We start from the raw sequence: 20,376 nt of genomic DNA on the forward strand, positions 1-20,376 counted from the left end.
CAGAGAAAAGAGAAACCCCTAACCCATTCCTGGGGATGCCCCAGGAGGGGGTCATTGAATGTCATTAACCTTAAAGAGAATATGCTCAGCTAGCATTTATGGATGGCCATATTAATGTTAATGGATTGCAAATCTGTATGATGCTTATTTCAGCAAATTAATTTAAAAGTGTTATAAATTATTAATATTTTCATCTTTTAAAGTGATGCTATAAAGAGCCTGCATGCTTCAAAGACTTTTTTGTGTAAAAAAAAAAACTGTTGTCTCTGCATAACTTTAAAGACTGTGAAAAGAAATTTATAAACAAAGGGAAAAAAAGGTATAAAATGATAATTTATTTACAAATAAAACACAAACATGAAAAATTTACAAAATGATCTGCATATATTGCAAAAACATAACAAAAAACAAAAAATATACTTATTTGAGTGATGACTGATCTTTTCAGAAATGACAATACAACTTTTCAAACAGATTATTGAATAGCAATCAAAACATGTGTGGTTAGTATGTTTTATTTGATTTTTTTTTTATAGCTAATGAAGTGGTCAAGGAGCGATCCTCAAAAATTATCGGGAAAAAAAGTGAAAGACTTGTAAAGAGATACTGTGATCTATATAAACAGTCTCCATTACTGAAAATACCAATAATGAGAAATCCCTTTCATTATCCAAGACACCCAGCCTTGTCAATCAGAGCTTTTCGTCCACTGATGAAAAAGTTCACAAGTGTTACTGTTTTAATATACATGTACATCAGAAAACTGTTCCCTGTATTTCTAAATGAATAAGATCTTCTACCGAAAGCAAAAAAAAATCATAGGGGTTAAAAAACTACAATATGAATAATATTGATTTTTCATATGAAAACAATCTTTTTTAATAAAAAAAATAAATAAAGCACAACAATAAAATTCATATCATATATCAGAGTTTCATGACCATTCTGACTGACACAAGGCAACACAATTCCCAAAAATAAATACAGTGTATGCATATTTGTTGCATTATAACACACTGGCAACACATAACTCAACCCATTACATAATAATCACAGGAAGTTGACACTTCTGTTCCAGTTCTTAGAAAAAAATCAACAATCGGTATGACAAATCTGTGTGTTAATGAAGGTGGTGAAAAGGCACTGCCTATAAACCAGTTAATTTTGTGATCATAATATCAATCCATGACAATTTTAGGAAAAAAAAACCGCAATTCTTTGTGAATATTTTACTTTAATGACACTAAAACAATGCTGAAGATTGTTTTAATATATATGTACTTCTTTATGAGATCAACTGACTAAAATTTTGACCAGATAAAAAAATTATACATGAGAATGGTCTTCAAATCATGAAAATTACAGTTTAAAAAACCAGTTCACTTTCTATTATGAATTTTCACCAGTATAACTCTTCCAAGATGAAAAAACAAAATACAACTTATGCAAGGTTTTAAATCAAAAATACCATTGGAAACTGATACATTTTTTCTAAATTCTAAGATTTCCTTGGTATCAAATTATATCAGCCCGAAAAGTACAAATTGCACATATTGGAACTTTCCCCCCCCCCCCCCCCCAATCATAATTCTCTCTCAACATTTCAAAAGATTGTATGCATTTGATGGAAAAATTCATTAAACTGACAAATCAATAATTCAATCTTGTTAATACACTCTTAACTTTTAATGCAATCTTTTCTTCTATCAAAAAAATTCCCCATCCCTTCATAGCAGCATAGTGGTGTAAGTATTCATGAAAGAGATCTAAGAAATATCATGTTCAAATGGCACAATACATTTAATCTAAGTCAGATGGAGATGCATAATAAATTTTGATTGTTGTTGAACTTGAGGTTCGTTTTCCAATTTCTTCATGTACTGATGAAAAAGCAATGGGTTGTGAACTAAGGATCACTTTCCTTACTTGTTAAAAATTGTCAAAATTTCTATTTAAAGCAATTTACCATTTCTAGTTAATTATGTAAGTTTTTGGTCCTTTCATTGTTACAAGAGTTCAGTACCTCGAATTTATAGTTACTTAACCCATCACAGATGAGAATTCAGAAATATTCTACATAAGGTCTGTATATTCAAACGAATAGTATGTGACATATTCGAATCATATGACATCAAACAGAACCTACCCGGTAAATATATTGGTAAAATTAGATTTAAAAATATATATACCTATGTGCAAACATTTGCATTGCATGAGCAAGAGGAAATATTCCCCTGCTGATTCTAAAATAAAAAGCAGTTTTGTTACGGTTTATTGACAACCATATCATTATATACTGGCCTATAACTAAGGATTTTTGGACGTTTTAAATTTTGGACAAAAACTTGATATCGGACTTAAAATCGATTCTAAGTATGTCAGTATTTTTCTGAAGAAGAATTAAAATTCAAGAATTTTGTACAAACACCAACAATCAATTACACAGATAGGAAGATCCAAACTTTTTTTCTTCATAAGTTTCCTTAATATAAAAAAGGGTAAAGGTTATCCATATGTATAGAGGATAACTGGTTACAAATTTTTATCATCTTTTTAATTTTTAGGTCAGTAACCAGAGAAAAAATACAATCGACTTACAGGTGAACTGAGATCTATAGGCATATATATAACATGGTACATTTTCCATTACACTGTCCAAGACATTTTTATTTTCATACTAGTAGTTCAAAATATTTAGGCATTATTTATCTAAAACACTCAAAGACCTATTTAATAAGATATCTAATTTTTAATCTACACGTGGTAATCTTATCTTTGCATCTATAGAGCTAAGTTTTTTCCTTCATCCATAAAAACTCACCACTATGTGTATACATGTATGTGCCAATCACTTATAAAGATTTTACAGTTTTTTTTCCAGTACGTTTCATTAAGATGTGAATTGTAGCAACCTTTCAATGGTGTAAAACTTGACATGAAAATTCAAGTGAAACCAAAAATTTAGTTTTGTAACAAATAATCTCCATACTTCAATTATACATATACATAAATCAGCCATGAACCTTTGAAAAAATTAAGCATACATGGATGACAATGTAATCTCATAGTGATACATGTGGTTCCATCTTCATTTTGTTTTCAATAAGTGAAATATAGACTATATATATACATTTACCAATCTAATATAGATTTATGTTCACAAAAACAAAAGCTGAAATATGACATGAGTTGTGAATATCTTAAATTATGGGAAATGCTGAAATTCATCTGTGATATGCAGTTGCAGCCGACACATCCTGAATCTAGATCCCGACCTGAATTCTGAAGGGATGCGAGTTGCGAAACTATGACTTGTGTCGCGAATAATACACATGCACCAGCACTAACTGTTTTCACTAAAAGATTAAATACACATGCTCAACAGGAAATGGGGGGTTTCCTTTGTCGCAATTTTTCAAAAATAACTAGGTCACATTTTCAATGACCTAGCACCTACGATCAACATACAGCATGAAGAATACATGACAAGTGACAAGAGTCAATGAAGTTTGCAATGAAAGCCCATATTTATCAGTATGTTTTGCTAGACATGGTCACTCTGTCCCCAGAAGTGATATCTGTTGACCTGTGCTTTGTATTAAGTTGTAATACCGGTAGTTAGATCTCCTCTGATCAGTCTGAAGGGTGTTCTGGACAAGAACGGTTTTTCTCGAACCACTTGTCAATACATCTGAAAATATAAAGATATTACATCAATATCTTGTATCGATTTCACTTTCTTATATGGCAAATAATTGTAAAGTTTACAATGATACATGTATATTATCATGATTATTGAGAGATATCAAAATCTTTTTTTTTCAGTCAGACTTCAATTAAATCCATGAAAATAAAAATATGTTTATTGGCAATATATCTAATTCTAATTTATTTAATTACTGTATACAGGGTAATTTTCTTCCCATGCTCTCTTCACCCTTTTGCACTTCCAAACAAATCTGCCCTGTTTTAAATTAGTCCAGTCACAGTTCTGTTTAAGAAATAATGCTGTTTTCTTTCAATTCGCCCACGTTTTAAATTCACCTGTGATTAGGCGAAAAGGGCGAAAATAAAATGGGGGCAAACATTTCCCTGTATACAGTTATTGTATTAGCTTTATTTAAAAAAAACTGTTTTATTACTTTATCTCAATATTCTATTTTTGTCTTACCCTTTATGGTAAACACACAAACAGGGCAATCGAGCAATGGTGTCCCCTTTCTCCAGCTCCTCAAAACATATCACACATTCTCCTTTGTCTTCTACTAATACATCCTCTGAAAAATCAAATTTCAAAATCATGCACTGTCATTGTTTTCATTTTGTGTACATCTAAATTAACTATTATTGTAAAGTTCTACAAAGAAGATGCATGCAAATGAGAGTGTAACTTTCAGATAACATCATGATTAGAACAAATTTTCATGATTACAGATGTATCTGTTTGTGAAAAAAGTAAGTGATGGTCATTCCTATTTTGACCTATTTATGACCTCTGTGTATATAAAACTTTCATGAATCCTGAACCTTCCTCTGACAAATTAGTCAGGTATATCATTTTTCTCAAAAGTTAAGATTAAGACAATGTCCCTTAGGTCATTTGGCTAGGAACAACATTGTATATATATCTAGTAATAAAAACAGAAAAATGGTGACTGCTTTTCTTTCAGCCAGTACTAGAAAAAAAATTGATAACTCAAATGGCATTCTTACATGTCAGATGTGTATAATGAGGTCATACATTTCTCAGACTTTCACTACAGGTTTGTCCCTGAAATAGCAGGGGACATTAAAAAAGAAGAAGAGGGTTATGGTTCCTCTTCTACCACAGGGTTTAAGGGAAATACCAGAACAAGAATAAATGGGGGTTATGTTATTATAGGCAGGGAAATCCCACCCACCCACCACCCTCCACAGGCATCAGGGACAGCTCTGTAAATAGAGTTTTTTTAAGAGAAAAAATTTAAGTTATTGTTATTATTTTTTTGTATTTATGAGCAATTAAGTCTTAATGTCTTAGGACTAATCAAGGAATTTTAACTTCAATCCATTCAATGGCAATTAATAATTCTGTTCATCAAACATAATACATGTAAAATCAAATTATGCAATTATATATATTACCTATTCAATTTAAATAAAATGTATTTATTGTTCAAATAAGTAACTATACCATATACGGTACCGGTAATTTCAAATTGAAGCCTTTGTGTAACACAAATCTCTAAAGAAAAAAAGAGGACATATCTGATTTCTCCCCCATGTTTTTTTCTTCCAATCCAACATGTACATCTCTCAAAATTCTTTTCACACACAGACACCGAGATAAACATTTGGTAAAAATTATGAAAAACATATGTACCCAATCAAATACAATGTAGATTTCAGGAGAGTAGTTAATACTAAATAGCTTTAATTGGTATAAGAAATAAGAGTCACAGATGCCTAATCCAGGATAAAATAATTTATCTCAGGCTCCTTGGAACACTCTTGTTTAAGTAAAAAAAAAGCAGCTTTATTGTGGATCACACGCACTGGGGGCTAATTAATTCTTAAGGTGTATGACATTGAATGAATACACCTTTATCTTCAATTACGTTTTTAAAAATTCTGTCAAAATCTAGAACAAAACTTGTGTACAAAAGTTTCATAACACGATGTCCCTAAAATAGGCCTAAACATTATGAAACTGACTAATGTCCTACTGTAATTTTAAAAACATCTATTGAAATGGTATAAATATATACTGAAATTAAAAAAAATTAAACTTAAAAGATATATTTAATCTTCACAAACTGTACAATAACAACCAAGATCCTCACCATAAAAAAAGATTCATAAATTCGTCCGTGTGTATGTATATGATATACATGTAAAAATAAATGTCAGTTACACCATTATATCAAGTATTTATACCAAACAGATTCCTTCCTGTTCCGATAAAAAAAAACCAGACCTCCTTACAAAGGATAATGAAACTTTTATGTATATTCATCATGTTTGGAGCAGACCAATTCCAGGAAATACTTGTAAGCTCTTAGACTGTTGCCGCTAACGTATAAAATATTGAGAACCATCAGGTCTGCTTATTGATCAAACTGTACAGAGGAGCTGCAAATCTTCCTAAGTCTCGTTTACAGACTTAACTTTAGTATTCTATACTCTGACAGTAGTTACTTCCTACATACAACATCTCAATACAAATCTTAGAATAAAAAATTAAAAATTGAGCAATCTCTATTAATTCCTTTGGGGAAAAAATTGTAAGGCAATAAATAAATACATGAAAATCACACAGTTACATTCCTCAAAAAGTTTAAAAAAAAAAAAAAAGAAAGAAAAAGATAAAAAAAAAAAAAGAACTAAGACCTTCTTGATCTTAAGAATTTCGACTTTTTACTTCAAATAAACTGAACTTTGGTGCATGTCAAAGTTTGTTTGCTTAGCAAAATTACAGCACTCCTTCGTGATCAGTTAGATCATCTGCTTTTGAAACTGATCTAAAGTAAAATTTGTAAATTTTGACCTAGAAAAGCCTTATGAGTTCTAATGCTCCAGCCTCCTACATATGGTTCATGCTAACTTTTTAGTTTTATAACTAATTTAAGTGCAGAACACAGACCTCGGGGGCAAGGTATACTTTCATAAAAATTCAATAATTTAAACATGTTAAAGTCTAAGAAAACTACCTTTAAGATATTGATTATAGCTTTTAAACTTTCATGTGTTACTCATTTTACAAACATTACAGAACTCTCAAATATTTATTTCACAACTAATCCAAAGATTTTCAGCAAGTTCAAAAGTCTTGCAAAAGGAAGTGCATTCAGAGATGAATGTCCTATCATCTTCCTGTACTTAAAAAAATTTCTCAAAAACTGATGCTATCATTAAATTTTTAAACTAAATGCTAATTCCAAGATTTTTTTTGTGAAACAATGCAGATAGTGCAGAGATGAGATGATAGATGATATCAGCATTCATCCAGATTTGCGTACTTGAGATTTGGTGAGGGTGAGTACTAACTGACATTTACAAGTACACTGCATCGGCTTAGATACTATGCCAGTACTGCGAACAAGACCGACAGATTGCAGAGTACCGGTACTTCTTTTTTCATTTGCATACAATCAAAACTAGTACTATGTGTACTTATGTATAGTGTACCAGTAAATCTGTGATGTAAATGAAACATGCACAAGATTCATGAATCAAGACCAATATTTAAATTTTACTGTAAAAAGCACTGGATGACAAAATGTATGATGATCAAAAAATGAAGATCTGGGTATGCATATGTACTAGGGTAAACCATAAAGACATGTAATACTGTAGGAGATTTACCGTTATAACTGATTCTAGGTTTGGTCAAGCATATCACTAAGTGACACTCAATTTCTTCAGGAGGTATAAACTTGGCACAGACTGGACATTTAATGCCTGTAAATAAAACAAGAATTAAGATTATAAACATTCAAGTTTACACACATATAATACTAAAAAAAAACTAAGATGATTGGTGTAAGAAGGTTAAAAATACCTTTGTGTCTATAAAATTGAGTGGTACGTGTACTTTTAGCTTGATATAACAGTGGCAGAACTTCTACATGTATGCATGCTTGTATGCTCGTGCAAGCTTGCACATAAAAATGCCCCACCATACACCCCATCCCCCCTAAACATTTAAAAAATGGAAACAAATTCATTATAAAAACATTATTTAAAGATAATAATGAACATACATGTATTAAAGTATGAAGTAGTTGATTCTACGTTAAATATGCTAATCTTATCTTAATCTTTAATCTGGATCTATTTGAGCTATTTGCACCCATAACTGAATAGTTTCATCTCTTCTCACAAATAATCTGTAAATGTACTATCTTGTGATTAAGGTTCATAATCCCTATAATGTTCACACATATAAATGTTGATTTAATGCTTATGATTTTCAAAAAGAAATGTCATTTATGAATAAATTGCTAACAATATTAGCATTGTTAGCCTAAATGGACAAAAAAAAAGACTCTTCAACCTGAAAAATTTACTAAGAAATCAAAGAGTCTATGCCATCAAGAGTTATCTCTCTTATCAGAGTACCAATGCACCTTAAGTGTAGACAAAGATCAAAAGCAAAGTCATTTATTTATTTTTACAATTCAATACATGAATAATAATCATGAAGCACTTGTGATTTTTTCAAAAATAAAAAATATTTCATAAGATATCATTTGAAATTATTTATTGAGATGTCAAGCTGTAAAATACAGCTGGTCAGTCGATCAAATCCCTCCTATACTACATGGGCGTTAACTTACATTTGATCATATAGCCTTTGTAAATTATATCTTCCTACTTATATATTTACATTTCTACATGTTCTAGCTGATGTATAATAAATCTCTAAGCTGTAATAATCTGAGATTTATTATTTTTTTTCAAGAAGATGTAAATGACCAATAGCATTTAGGGAAATCGCAGGGAAAGCATGACACTAATCACAAAATCACAATCTTATCACAGAAAAAAAAAAAAATGTGATGACCATTTATGAAGTACTTCACAATGATATTGTGTTCATGTTATGTGAGCTGCTTTAATCAAAAAGATTTTTTTGTGAATTTGTTTAGGCCTAAGAACTGCGAACGATCGTATTGTTCTCCCGCCTACCTCTAAGTCAATTTTCAAAATTTAACATATTTGATGAATTTTTAATATTTTTTATAGATAATTATATGGAATAAAACATTACTTATTTGGGAAAACAAAGAGAGATAACTCTAAAATTTTGGTAAAACTTGAGTTTTTTACTATAGAAATCAACGGAAAACGGAAAATATTTTTAAAACATCTTTCCCCCCCCCCGTGTCACAAAAATTCCTTTTTACAGGTAATATGGAATGTTATTTCACAAATTCATACCAAAGCTGTTTGTGTGGCACGGGGGGGAACATATGTTTATTGACAAAAAAACGATAAAAATGTTTATTTTCCACCAATTTCAAAGCGATTTAAAACTGAAACATTATATTTTATTGATATATTCATGTTTTATTTGCCTAAGACACAAGAAAATATATAAGGAACATTTAATGATATCCAAGACTATTTCAAAATATGGTGATGCCTGAAACTCCGATTTCAACGGAAAATATCGTCTACCCCCTTTTTTCAAGCTAGAATTATGTATAATTTACTGTTTAGCGCTGGTATCAAGACAATTCATCAATTATCATTGAACTGTTCTTTGTATTAAACAAAGATTTTATGGCCAAATTGCTTTTGATTTTGAATTAAATGGTTCCAAAATGTAGGCGGGAATCGAAAGTTAGCGTGCATATTTCTTTACCTGTTTACATCCAGTTGGACATGCAATTCTATCAAACATCTCTATATGCTTGTACAAATTCAGAGGCAGACTGGGTTGCTTATAGATATCACTAATAATGTTGGACACTGTTGGTTAATAAAATCTTGATCTAAATACATTTCTATGACACCCCCCCCCAAAAAAAAATCAAAATCCTTGAACATGTTGAAGCAATTTCTGTATCTGTGTGTTCCTAAGTACATTAACAGAAATTAAAAGAAACATAGACATTTAGCTTGTTGTAGTCTAGTAATAAAATATAAACACAATAAAACAATCAACAAGTAGATAGCCTGCCTGGTAGTGTGCATCTCAAGCTGCAAAGCAGCATCATTCATGTTGCAAGTTTATTCACAATAATGATTATGCTTACAAATAGTTTCTTGGAAAGGAACCTGCTTATAAACTTTCACCTGATCATTTATTTCAAATAACAAGTGGATGTAAATCAGTTGCAGCATCAGAAGCATGTTTGATAGTTGCATCCCTAGATGCATTGCTTATGCAAGTTGGGTCTAAGTGGGTCTTGCTTTTCCTTGGGAATGGACTCCAATAGATCCTAGTCATTTATGCAGAAAGTGTAGATCATGCAGTTTGGAATCAGGAGCAAGTCTGGTAGTTTTCAACAACCATGCAAGCAAGGTGGCCCAGGGTTCTAGACAGGGCTTATAGTTACACGGGAAAAGGTCTTCCCCTAATTTTTTTATCATGTGTGATGCTGACACCAGGGGTATAGGGGTATGGCAAAAAAACTTTCTTTTGCCTCTTTGAGAAGAGCTAAATTAGTAAAAGTGCAACAAGACACTTATAAAAGAGCAGACTGAAATTTCACAATCATTGATGATAAAATGTCACCACTATAAACATGATAAACCAAATAATGCATCAGCTGAATTAATTTTTAATTAATAATTTTTAAAAAAATGATGTAAATGGGACAGCTGACCGATATTAATTTAAACTTATAAAAAAATCAATATCTAGAATTCAAATAGTCACTGACGTGATTTCAAGAATGACAATCAATATGGAAGATTTCATTATTACCGTCTTCCTTGGAAGACGGTATTGTATAGTTGAAGATTTTTACAGTCTTCGGACTATGCACTTCTTTTTTGTGATTGGTAGAAAATGAATTGAGAAAATTTTCAATTATTTCATTGGTTGAAATGCTGTTCAAGGCAAAAAAAATGATCTAATTTTCGTACGTACAATTTTGCAAGATTTTCAATCTTATAAAAATGACATAACAACAAAATCAGCAGTATTAATTAATTCCTAATAACATGATTTTTTGTATAGTAATAAATAAAAAGATCTCTTTAATTTCATTATAAGTAAAATTTGATTTTAATTGCTTGCAGGCTTTACAATTTGTTATTATTCTTTTCCCCTTTCTTGTTTGAAGAAGGGAAAATCCAAGGTTTGCCGAAAGCTCTGGGCCAGTTTACGGAGATGACCAAGCGACAACCGTGGTAGGGCTAATGCCAGTAAAAAGCTAATGTAGAAATACAAAATCAAAAAATTCAAAAGAATTATACGGCCTGATAGTTGTAGATCAGTTCACTGTTTAAGATTGTTGCTAAAGACGGTAAGCTTTTTTAAAAAGCTCTACTTGTTTTCTTATCAACCTGTCAAAAAATAAATATGGATTTTCGCCTGTTATTTGAATTTAACTTGGGGTCTTTTATACATTACAGGTTGTCATATGTAACACATGTGTGTTTGCATAATGGTTTCATAATGTCTTACCAATAGGTTACCCAATTTTATACAATAGGCTCTCTAATGATCAAATAAGAGTTCTTGACATCTGTATTAGTTGAGAAAGGAAACATTAACATATGATTAATCAAGAGTAGTTTTGTTTTTGTTTTTTAATTAAACTAAACAAAACTTTAGTTTAGCTAGTACGATTCAGAGGAGGTTTGCACTTTGCAGCATAAACAAGCATGCATAATAAACTAACAAAAATACCCTTCAAGCTTTTGAACTAAATAAAATTCAAGACTTATAATGTTGCACATGTCCTTAAGTAAAACATTTTCTGACATATTATCATTTAATTGGTCAATGTCGACAGACTAAGACGTAAATTGTCTGCAGTCTCTTTTTAACCGTGTATTTATAGCATATTTTGTCTATATATGGACTTTGTTCAGTATCAAATATCCTAGTACATAACTACTGCAATTTGTACATTATGTATCTAACAACCTAAAAATTAAAGATAAAAATTCTTTTTATGGCTCATCTTGTTTATCAAAAATATTTCTTCATACAAACTGAAAATGACAAAAAGGATCGAAGTGAAACTTCTCTGATACTCAGATATATGATAAAGTAAAATTCTCAATTTTTATCTATTAACAGTTCATACACAATGATCATGATCAAATTCCCTTTCAATATTATGACATCCAGGTACAAAAATAGATTTAGATTTACATGTATGTTTACCTTTTTAGCCAAAATGTAACAGCTACACCCATCATGCCCTTAATTGTGTTATTTTATAATAAACTCTACATGTGACTCACAAACTCAGATGAATTGATGTCCTAGCCATTCAAGTCACTAGATATTTTAAGTGTTATGATACCTGCATGAGACACATTACATGTATCTGTATATGTGATTAAATGATACAATGGTACATATACCTAAATATAACCTAGAGAATTCAGTCTCTGCAAAAATTGTCAGAACATTACACTGACCAATGCAAGGCTGCCTGAGGGGTGAGATGTAGGTCTTTAACCTGACGTGAATGTCCCATTGCATGGTTTTGATAATTGTTTAAAATTTTAAATGCTATGAAAATGCTTATTCTCAAAATTATAAGAAATGCCACTTGTAAACTTGAAGGTTTGTAAATGAGCTAGAGCAATCTATATGAAGTGCATGACTGAATGTTGGAGTATTTACGGGAAAATATAAATCACTCAAGTTGAACATGTTGAATAAAACAGTTTAACATGTTTAAACTTACAAGATATTCAGTGTAATTTGTTCATAATTGGTAATAATTTATAGTCTAGACAAGGTACAAAAGAAATAAGCAGCTGGTTTTTAGTTTACAATTGTACCAACAAAAACTTTCACCAAGGAATATTAAATTACTTCATTGTCGAAAAGGTGTAACTTGTAAGGCCTGGCTTAGCAAGGGACTAACCAATTTTCAGTTTCACATGCTCATAAAATCCAACTCAGTTAAGCAATTCTTGTTATAAAAGACCAAAAAATGCGCAGTTTCCAGGAAGTCATATTTAGATGTCAAAATAAATCCTGACATGCCTCTTTTTGCATAATAGGCCTATTTGATGTTTATATATATAGGTCTTAATTGAAAGTTTCAATATAGCCTAAACATTCATATTTTTGTTGATCAAACAAAATGAAAATCAGTATTTATCCCTACCTTGGAGTGCAAAAAGGTGTAAAGGTAAAGATTGCGCAAACTGTCTGCCAAATGAGGGGCCCTCTTCTGGGGTACTCGAATCTGAGTCTGGAGATCCTGCTCCTCGCCTCTCGCCATTGGCAGTGGCTCCACCTGGTATCACTAACCCAGTGGGGGTTGATGCACTAAAATGTCCTAAACTACGAGCTCGTAAACGAGTGTTAGTAGCCCCACTAGAACCCATGGCAACTTCTGCCCCCGAACCCCCGGGCACAGGACCACTTCCTGAAAAAGTCCGTGGTCTCTGGGATGGCGTACTTTGTTTCGTGCCCATGACTAGCAGTTAAAGATGTCTAACAATACACTACACAATGAACATCTCACATTTTGAAAATTCGCCATGTGTTCTGTCCCTTCATGCTTTGTTTTCATGTTAATCCTTGTTAACAATGTGGTCCGCCATGTTGGTATCTTCCTTATTTGCGTCATGGAACCAAACTAAATAGCGGTCATGTGACACAACAAAACATTTCAGATAATCGATAAATAATGCTAAAATAAGGACAAAGAAACATTCTATTTTAATTGAATTTATTATGTTGTGTTTTTTTTATGAGAAAATCTATAAAATTAAAAATGAAATGAAGTAATACAATTAGTGGGATCGGTGAAACAATGAATTACTTTGTCTTTAAATGTTCTGTTATTTTATCGATTAGTTTTACTTTCGCACTCACGTGATTTCAAAATGTCGGAACAGCTGATCGCATTTTGAAAAGAAGCAAAGAAGAAAAAATGAAGTTTTACTGAACAGGGAAGGAAATATCCATCGGAAACTCTATCTTAACGATGTCTATACAAACAAATTATTTAAATGAAGGCACGCCGTTGCTGGATAAAGAAGTCATTATTATAGCACAACCAAGAACAGGTACTGAACATTAAAAAAATTATTAGCAGGTCCAGTCCAAAGACTATTTCTACCTACGTAGCTATTAATAGCTACCTAGGTATTTAAAGCTACCCAAAGTAGCTATTTTTACCTACTTTCTGCTTTACTTGCATTTTGTAGCCAAATGCAGGAACGGCGTAACATGGTGAGCACAAAATTTCTTGATACAGTCACACTGATGATGGATATGACAAAAATTTGGCCAAAAAATGATTACTTCGTATAATATCAATTTTGCATAGAAACTAATGTAAAATTGCCTATTCAGGAAGTAATCATTTTTTTGCCAAAATTTTGTCGTATACATCATTAGTGTGACTGTATCAAAAGATATGGTATTCACCATGTTGCGCCGTTTGGTCTTTGTGTCGCAAAATGCAGAAATTATAAAAAGTAGGTAAAAATAGCTACTTTGGGTAGCTTTAAATACCTAGGTAGCTATTAATAGCTACGTAGGTAGAAATAGTCTTTGGACTGGACCTGAATAGTGTTTATCTATAGTAGCGAATATTTGCTATACATGGGACGTATACAATAATATAATCTTCCATATTTTGTTAATAAAAATGTTTCTTTATGTTGAATTTTGATTTTTTAAACATTCTGATAAACTCTTGGCAATTTGTAATATGAATTTATGGGCAATAAAAATATTATTGATTACACTGTCATGCTTTTAATCTATAAGCATTATAAAATTTCTGCATTAAGAAATTTTTGGTAGTCATTTTTCTTTTACCAAAATCTATTTATGCAGGATCATCATGGTATGCCTCTGTATTCTTGGTTGTGAATGCAGCTCTTGGGGCGGGCCTCCTCAATTTCCCAGATGCCTATCAACAAGCAGGAGGAGTGTTAATAGCTGTTTTAATTCAGGCGGTAAATATCAGAACTTTTTGTAATGTACATCTTTCATGAAAAAATATCTGTATTTTATACCTATTGTATGCATGAAAAAAAAATCAAAAGTGTTATATATGTAAACAAGTAAAATATATAGAAAAGTTTAGAATTAATCCTATCTCTTAATTTTGTACACTGGATCATTACAACTATATAGCTATGTCATCTAAAAGTGAACTTCATTTTATTAATTTTTTTAAAAATATAATTTTCAGATTCTTTTGGTGTTTGTGGTGTGTGCAATAATGATCTTGGCATATTGCTCTGATATCAACAAAAGTCTCACTTATCAAGATGTTGTTGCATCTGTGTGTGGAAAGAATGCACAAAGACTGTGTGCATTTACCATTATGACATATTGTTTCGGAACCTGTATAACATTCCTTATCATCATTGGTGACCAGTGGGAGGAATGTATGTAAATCCCTTAATTGTATTTTTATAAAATATTTTTTAGTCACAATCTAATAAAAATTAGATGTTAGAGCTACTTATATACTTGCTAAATGCAAGCAGATCTGACATTTTTGGGGATTGTGATAGGGCCAAAATAAAATTATAGTTTGTTTGGAATTGCCTCCCGCCTCATTGAAATTGCCCCCTCCTGAAAAAATTTTATTGACCAAAAGTAGAAAGATTTTTTTTTATTTAATTAATTTTTTTGCCCATTACAAGTATCACATGCAACTTACAAAACACTGAAATATAGTGTCAGATCTATGTAAAATTAGGTTTTTTTGTTGATGGTAGATGCTTTTTTTAAAAGTCAGAAAATGTATTTACTGTTTACTGAGACTTTTATAAAAAAATTAACATTTTTCTTCAATTAAAAAAAAAATAAATAATTTCCCTCCCTCCCACCTGTGTCTGAAACCCTTCAGGTGGCAATTCCAAACAAACAATTTTTTAAGGATGGCCTAAGAAATGCATGAAATTTGAAGAAACTCAGCTTTAAATTACTTTAATTCCATTCTAAATTTTATAAAGAGATTCTGTAAACAGTTAAAATTTTCAGTTCGCAGTTTTTTAGTCAATGATATCACTGCTTATTACTGTAAATCACTTTTTATTCTCGAGAACTTTATTTTCACATAATTACGCGAGACGGAATGCTCGCGAAAATTTCATTCTCGTGTATTATAGAATTCCTTAAGATTGTATAGAGCAATGACCACAATTCGTGAAAATTTTGTCTCGCTAATAAAGAGTCAATGACTATCTCGTGAAAATAAGATGTCGCAAAAATTAAGTGATCTACAGTATCATGAATTATAATAATAAACTAGCTATTATATAACTCGGTAGTTTCTTTAATGTTTCAGTCTTCCTCTTTTCTGCTCATGACTGGTACTGTAAACACAGTCCATGGTACATGGATCGTGTGACGACTATTTGTGTGTCTTCTGTTCTACTTATTCTCCCTTTATGTTTCCCAAAGAGGATAGACTTCCTTAAATATGCAAGGTTTGTATTAGTTTAAATAGGTTATTCTGTTTCACAAAATTAATGTAATATAAATAGGTTATGTTCTGATTTCAAAAAATTAAATGACAAAATAACATTTAAAAAATATAAAAGAAAGTGATTTAGTACAATGGTTGGAAAAATGATGCCTGCATATTGTGATGACTACAGTTGTAAAAATTGATTATGAAATTCTTATCTTAGTTCAAGAGCAATGAAAATAATGCTAGACTATCTGTGAGGCATTTATATATTAGAATATTTTATGTTGATCTTCTAATTGTGAAATTTTTCTTCTTATTCCAGTGTTATAGGAGTAATCGGTATTCTCTATGTTGTTGGTCTTGTGACAATAAAATATTTTCTACCTCATCCAGAACCAGGGCCAATTGCTACCAGGTAACACTACTAGTAATTAAATGTTATACACAAAAGGTATTAATGTTTATTGTTCATAGATTATTTATTGAATAAAGATTCTTATCATTGTCTAGATTATTTATATGTAAGTATAAGTATATTAATTTAAGTAAGTATTGTGATAAGAATAAAATGTGTATCTCATTTATAAGGTTAAAGGAACATAAATCTGTATATCGGTACAAGTATTGATTAACCATTTCTTAATTCTACAAAAAGTTACTTGTGTAATAAGTACACATGAACACATGAGTCATATTTTGTTTGAATGAAATTATTTTTTGATAAAAAAAGAATTTTTAATGCTCGAAAATGAAAAACTGATATGAGATAGATATAGCTATAAGGTACTTTTTGAGTCAAAAATGTTGACATTTTCTTTCTCCCATTACAGGCCACTACATTGGGAGGATGTTTTTCTGGTTGTTCCTACTATTTGTTTTTCCTATCAGGTAAACTATTAACATTTACCTGCAGGTATGAAATCTTCTTTTCTTAAAATCTGACATTGTTGGGAGGAAAAATGGAAAAAGTCTAATTATTGCCCGAATAGCTTGACATGCACTGTATCTTTCTTTTGGAAATTCTTTCTAAATTTATTTTCTAGCTTTATTCATAATCTATGAATTGAAACATTTTCAAAAAATCTTAATTTGTTTTCAACCTTGAAATTATCATCATTGGATGCCTACAGGTGATCTCATCTTTAAGTCAATATGAGTATGCAAGATTTACTGTGGGTTACAGATGATGCATCTTTTCAAAACTGAGCAACTCTTTATAAATGCAGTTTCATTTCAGCTCTTTTTCATCTCCTCTTATTTGCTTTGAACATTTTAACTATCCTCTTTTCAGTGTCATGTCAGTATTATTCCCATCTATTCGTGCATGGAGAATCGCAGCCTGCGAGAATTCTCTAAGACAGTGGCAGTCGCTATGTTTCTGTGCGTTCTGAACTATACAGGGACAGCTGCATTTGGCTACCTGACCTTTGGCAATTTGATCACTACAGACATTTTGTTGTCTTATGACCCAGATGCATCAGTCATTATTGCTGTCCTTCTGATTGCCATTAAGACATATACAACATACCCCATTCTTTTATTTTGTGGCAGGTAAACCTGATTTTCTTCTTTCTTTTGTAAATTAATAATGAATATGTGCTTAAGTAATATGGCAAACAATCCATGTACATATGTACTGTCTAAAAACATTCATATCAGATGACATGTTAAAGATATGGGTGAAAAAAATTCTCTTGCCCAATGGGCTTTTTCTGCTGTTTATGCAAAGTATGACTGGCCTAGCTGCATAACAAAGGAAATGGAAAAATAAAGCCATTTTCTGAATTCATAATACAGTTTACTTTGATTTGTCAGACATTATTATTTAAAATACCACGGCTAGGTAGAAGTGATTTGGAAGTCAGAATTATTTTATATTTGAAATTCAATAATATCTTGAATCCTTGAATATCACAATGATTGTTCTTGGCTCTATGAAGTTCAAGATGGAGGTTTGACTGTGTAATATTAAAATAAATTGGTGATATATTCACGTCATGAAAAAAGAGTAATGTGTCTATATTTCATTAAGAAAAAAATAACTCCTGTAATCACATAATTTGCTTTTAATTTTCAGGGCTGCTTTCGATTGCCTGTGGAGAGATTTCTTTAAAATGAGTCCCGAGCGAATTGAACAGACAGAGTTCAAACATCGTATTACGGTAACCATCATCTGGTTTGTCCTAACGCTGGCTCTGGCCGTCTTTATACCAAACATAGGAGTAGTCATACAGATCCTAGGAGCATTTGCTGCCATATTTATTTTTATATTTCCAGGTAGTTAAAAGTTTTACTCTCATAATGTTTGTCTTTTTCATCTCAGACTTATACCATGAGTCATAAAAAAAATCAGCTTTGGTACCATATGCATAAAATAATTCCTTGTTAAGAATTAAATTTAAAATGAGTACAGCTAGTCTAATTTATTCATACACTATGTAAAGTCTTTTGCCAATTGTTACAAACATCGTACCTGCCTATGATAGAATGTATCATTGTATACTGTATAGTAATCTTGTTTAATTGTTTATTTGTCTGTATCATTGTAAGAGGAATAGATGCCAAAGTTTTTCAGTGTTATATAGTAAACATGAACAGTATTTTGAAGTTTCAGTGTAGTCTGTTTAATTTTTTTTTTTAATTTGCATTTGGGAAACATTTTTAAAATCACTCCAATGCTCCATCACTTGAGAAGTAAATTTGTATAAATGTTTTCACAAAAAATGTATTGAAATATATTTTTATGTAATTATTTTACAGGAATGTGTGTTTTGTCAGCGGTACAGAAGAAGGTCAGGGAACTAGGTCACTGGACCACAAAGTTCCAGGCCATTACAGCATTTTCTTGTGCCTTTATTGTGTTAGGAACATTTATTTTTGGACTAACTCTGTCTCAATCCATAATTCAGGATGAACACGGTGTCAAGGGGGACAAGTCTCGATATACATGTTGAGTTAATCAATGTTAAATTCGAAAGGATCAAATTTTAAATTACCTTATTAAGTCTAAACTGAGTGAATGTTTACCATCAAGAATGAGATGTAATTAATGCTTTATGAATATAATATTGTGCCAAAATATAATGTATCATTTTGTTTTTATTAGGTAAACTAAATAAGAGTAATATCTTTCAATATAAACACAAAACAATTTGTTTTTATCACGTACATGTAGGTGTATATTCATTTGACATTATGTTTTGTTCAAATTTAATAAGCAGATTTCCACTCACCATCTCTCTTAGCTGCAGAACCGTAGCTCTCCAAAAAAATATATTGAGAGACCGGAGAGCTACAGTGCCACCTGGGTGTTGTAAAAACTCTATATTTATTGCGCACAAAAAGTTGTGCTAGTTCTGGATTAATTCTTCAGAATTCTTGCCTCAATCTCAAAATAGATAAAATTTAAAAAACTTCCTTACTCCTCTATGAAGTACTCTCATAGTTGAAATCTGCATGAAATGCATTGGAACAAATTATTGTGCAAACCAAAATGGCAGTATATTAAATAGATGAAATTTTCAATTATCTCAATTTCAGGGCAAGGAGGGCTTGTAACAATAATTATAAGGAATGTTTTGTTGTGGAAATAGTGAAAGAATATGTTAGGAACATGAGGTTAGTAATACTTTGAGATGACAGTTTTAAATACATGGAGAAATAAATTGAGAGACAGCACACTTTTTTGTGTGCAACAAATATACAGTTTTTTCAATGGGTGGCACTGTAGCTCTCCATGTTTTCCTGTCGGGACAATTTAATTTTTTCTGAGAGTCAAACAGTAAAATAGGAGGTGCACATGGCTATATCTCTCTCTCATATTCTTTCTCTCATTCACTCTACTTATTGATTATTTACTTCACATGTATTTGATTCCAGTCCACTGTAAAGTAAATTTCTCAGTTTTTCCACATTAAGGTTTACACAGGAAGAATATAAACACATTGTACTTGTATCAGTTAAGTATATGTTTACTTGGTATTAATGAACAATTATCAAAATTAATAAAAATTGTTTTAGTGTTACTTAGAAACCTCTATGTTCTGTGTACTTTTTATGTTTTTCATTGTCAATTTATCAATATTTTTTTTCTTCATTTGAGTGTCATTAAACTTGTGATACAGGTGCTACCTGATTTTTTTCTTTTTGCTTTTGATTATTTTTCTTTAAAAAAAAATCATTACACAAGTCACTTAGCTAAGAATACATGTTTTAAAACACTAATTGTAAATGCCTGTGATATTTATTCTGCAAAATATGAATGTATTTGAATTATTTTTGAAAAATTGTGTATCTTCAATAT

The 20,376-nt window shown here is 31.0% G+C and overlaps 2 protein-coding genes across 2 annotated transcripts; one reads left to right on the top strand and one right to left on the bottom strand.

The window, feature by feature from the left end:
• Window positions 1-320: 320 nt before the first annotated feature.
• On the bottom strand, window positions 321-13,268 carry LOC134281035 (E3 ubiquitin-protein ligase ZNRF2-like). The gene is made up of 4 exons (XM_062763495.1): window positions 12,792-13,268; window positions 7,345-7,440; window positions 4,172-4,277; window positions 321-3,691 (listed from the first exon to the last, which is right to left on the bottom strand). Exons 1-4 carry the CDS (start codon window positions 13,102-13,104, stop codon window positions 3,634-3,636), a joined length of 573 nt encoding a protein of 190 aa, XP_062619479.1. The 5' UTR covers window positions 13,105-13,268; the 3' UTR covers window positions 321-3,633.
• Window positions 13,269-13,310: 42 nt separating this feature from the next.
• Window positions 13,311-19,210, top strand: LOC134281034 (sodium-coupled neutral amino acid transporter 7-like). Its single transcript, XM_062763494.1, has 9 exons — window positions 13,311-13,701; window positions 14,480-14,601; window positions 14,841-15,039; window positions 15,948-16,089; window positions 16,396-16,488; window positions 16,904-16,961; window positions 17,365-17,624; window positions 18,151-18,350; window positions 18,834-19,210. Exons 1-9 carry the CDS (start codon window positions 13,620-13,622, stop codon window positions 19,025-19,027), a joined length of 1,350 nt encoding a protein of 449 aa, XP_062619478.1. The 5' UTR covers window positions 13,311-13,619; the 3' UTR covers window positions 19,028-19,210.
• Window positions 19,211-20,376: the final 1,166 nt, after the last annotated feature.

This window comes from Saccostrea cucullata, unplaced genomic scaffold, assembly GCF_032062105.1.
Source record: "Saccostrea cucullata isolate Sc308-1 unplaced genomic scaffold, CSIRO_AGI_Scuc_v1 ctg77, whole genome shotgun sequence".
Lineage (NCBI taxonomy): Eukaryota > Metazoa > Mollusca > Bivalvia > Ostreida > Ostreidae > Saccostrea > Saccostrea cuccullata.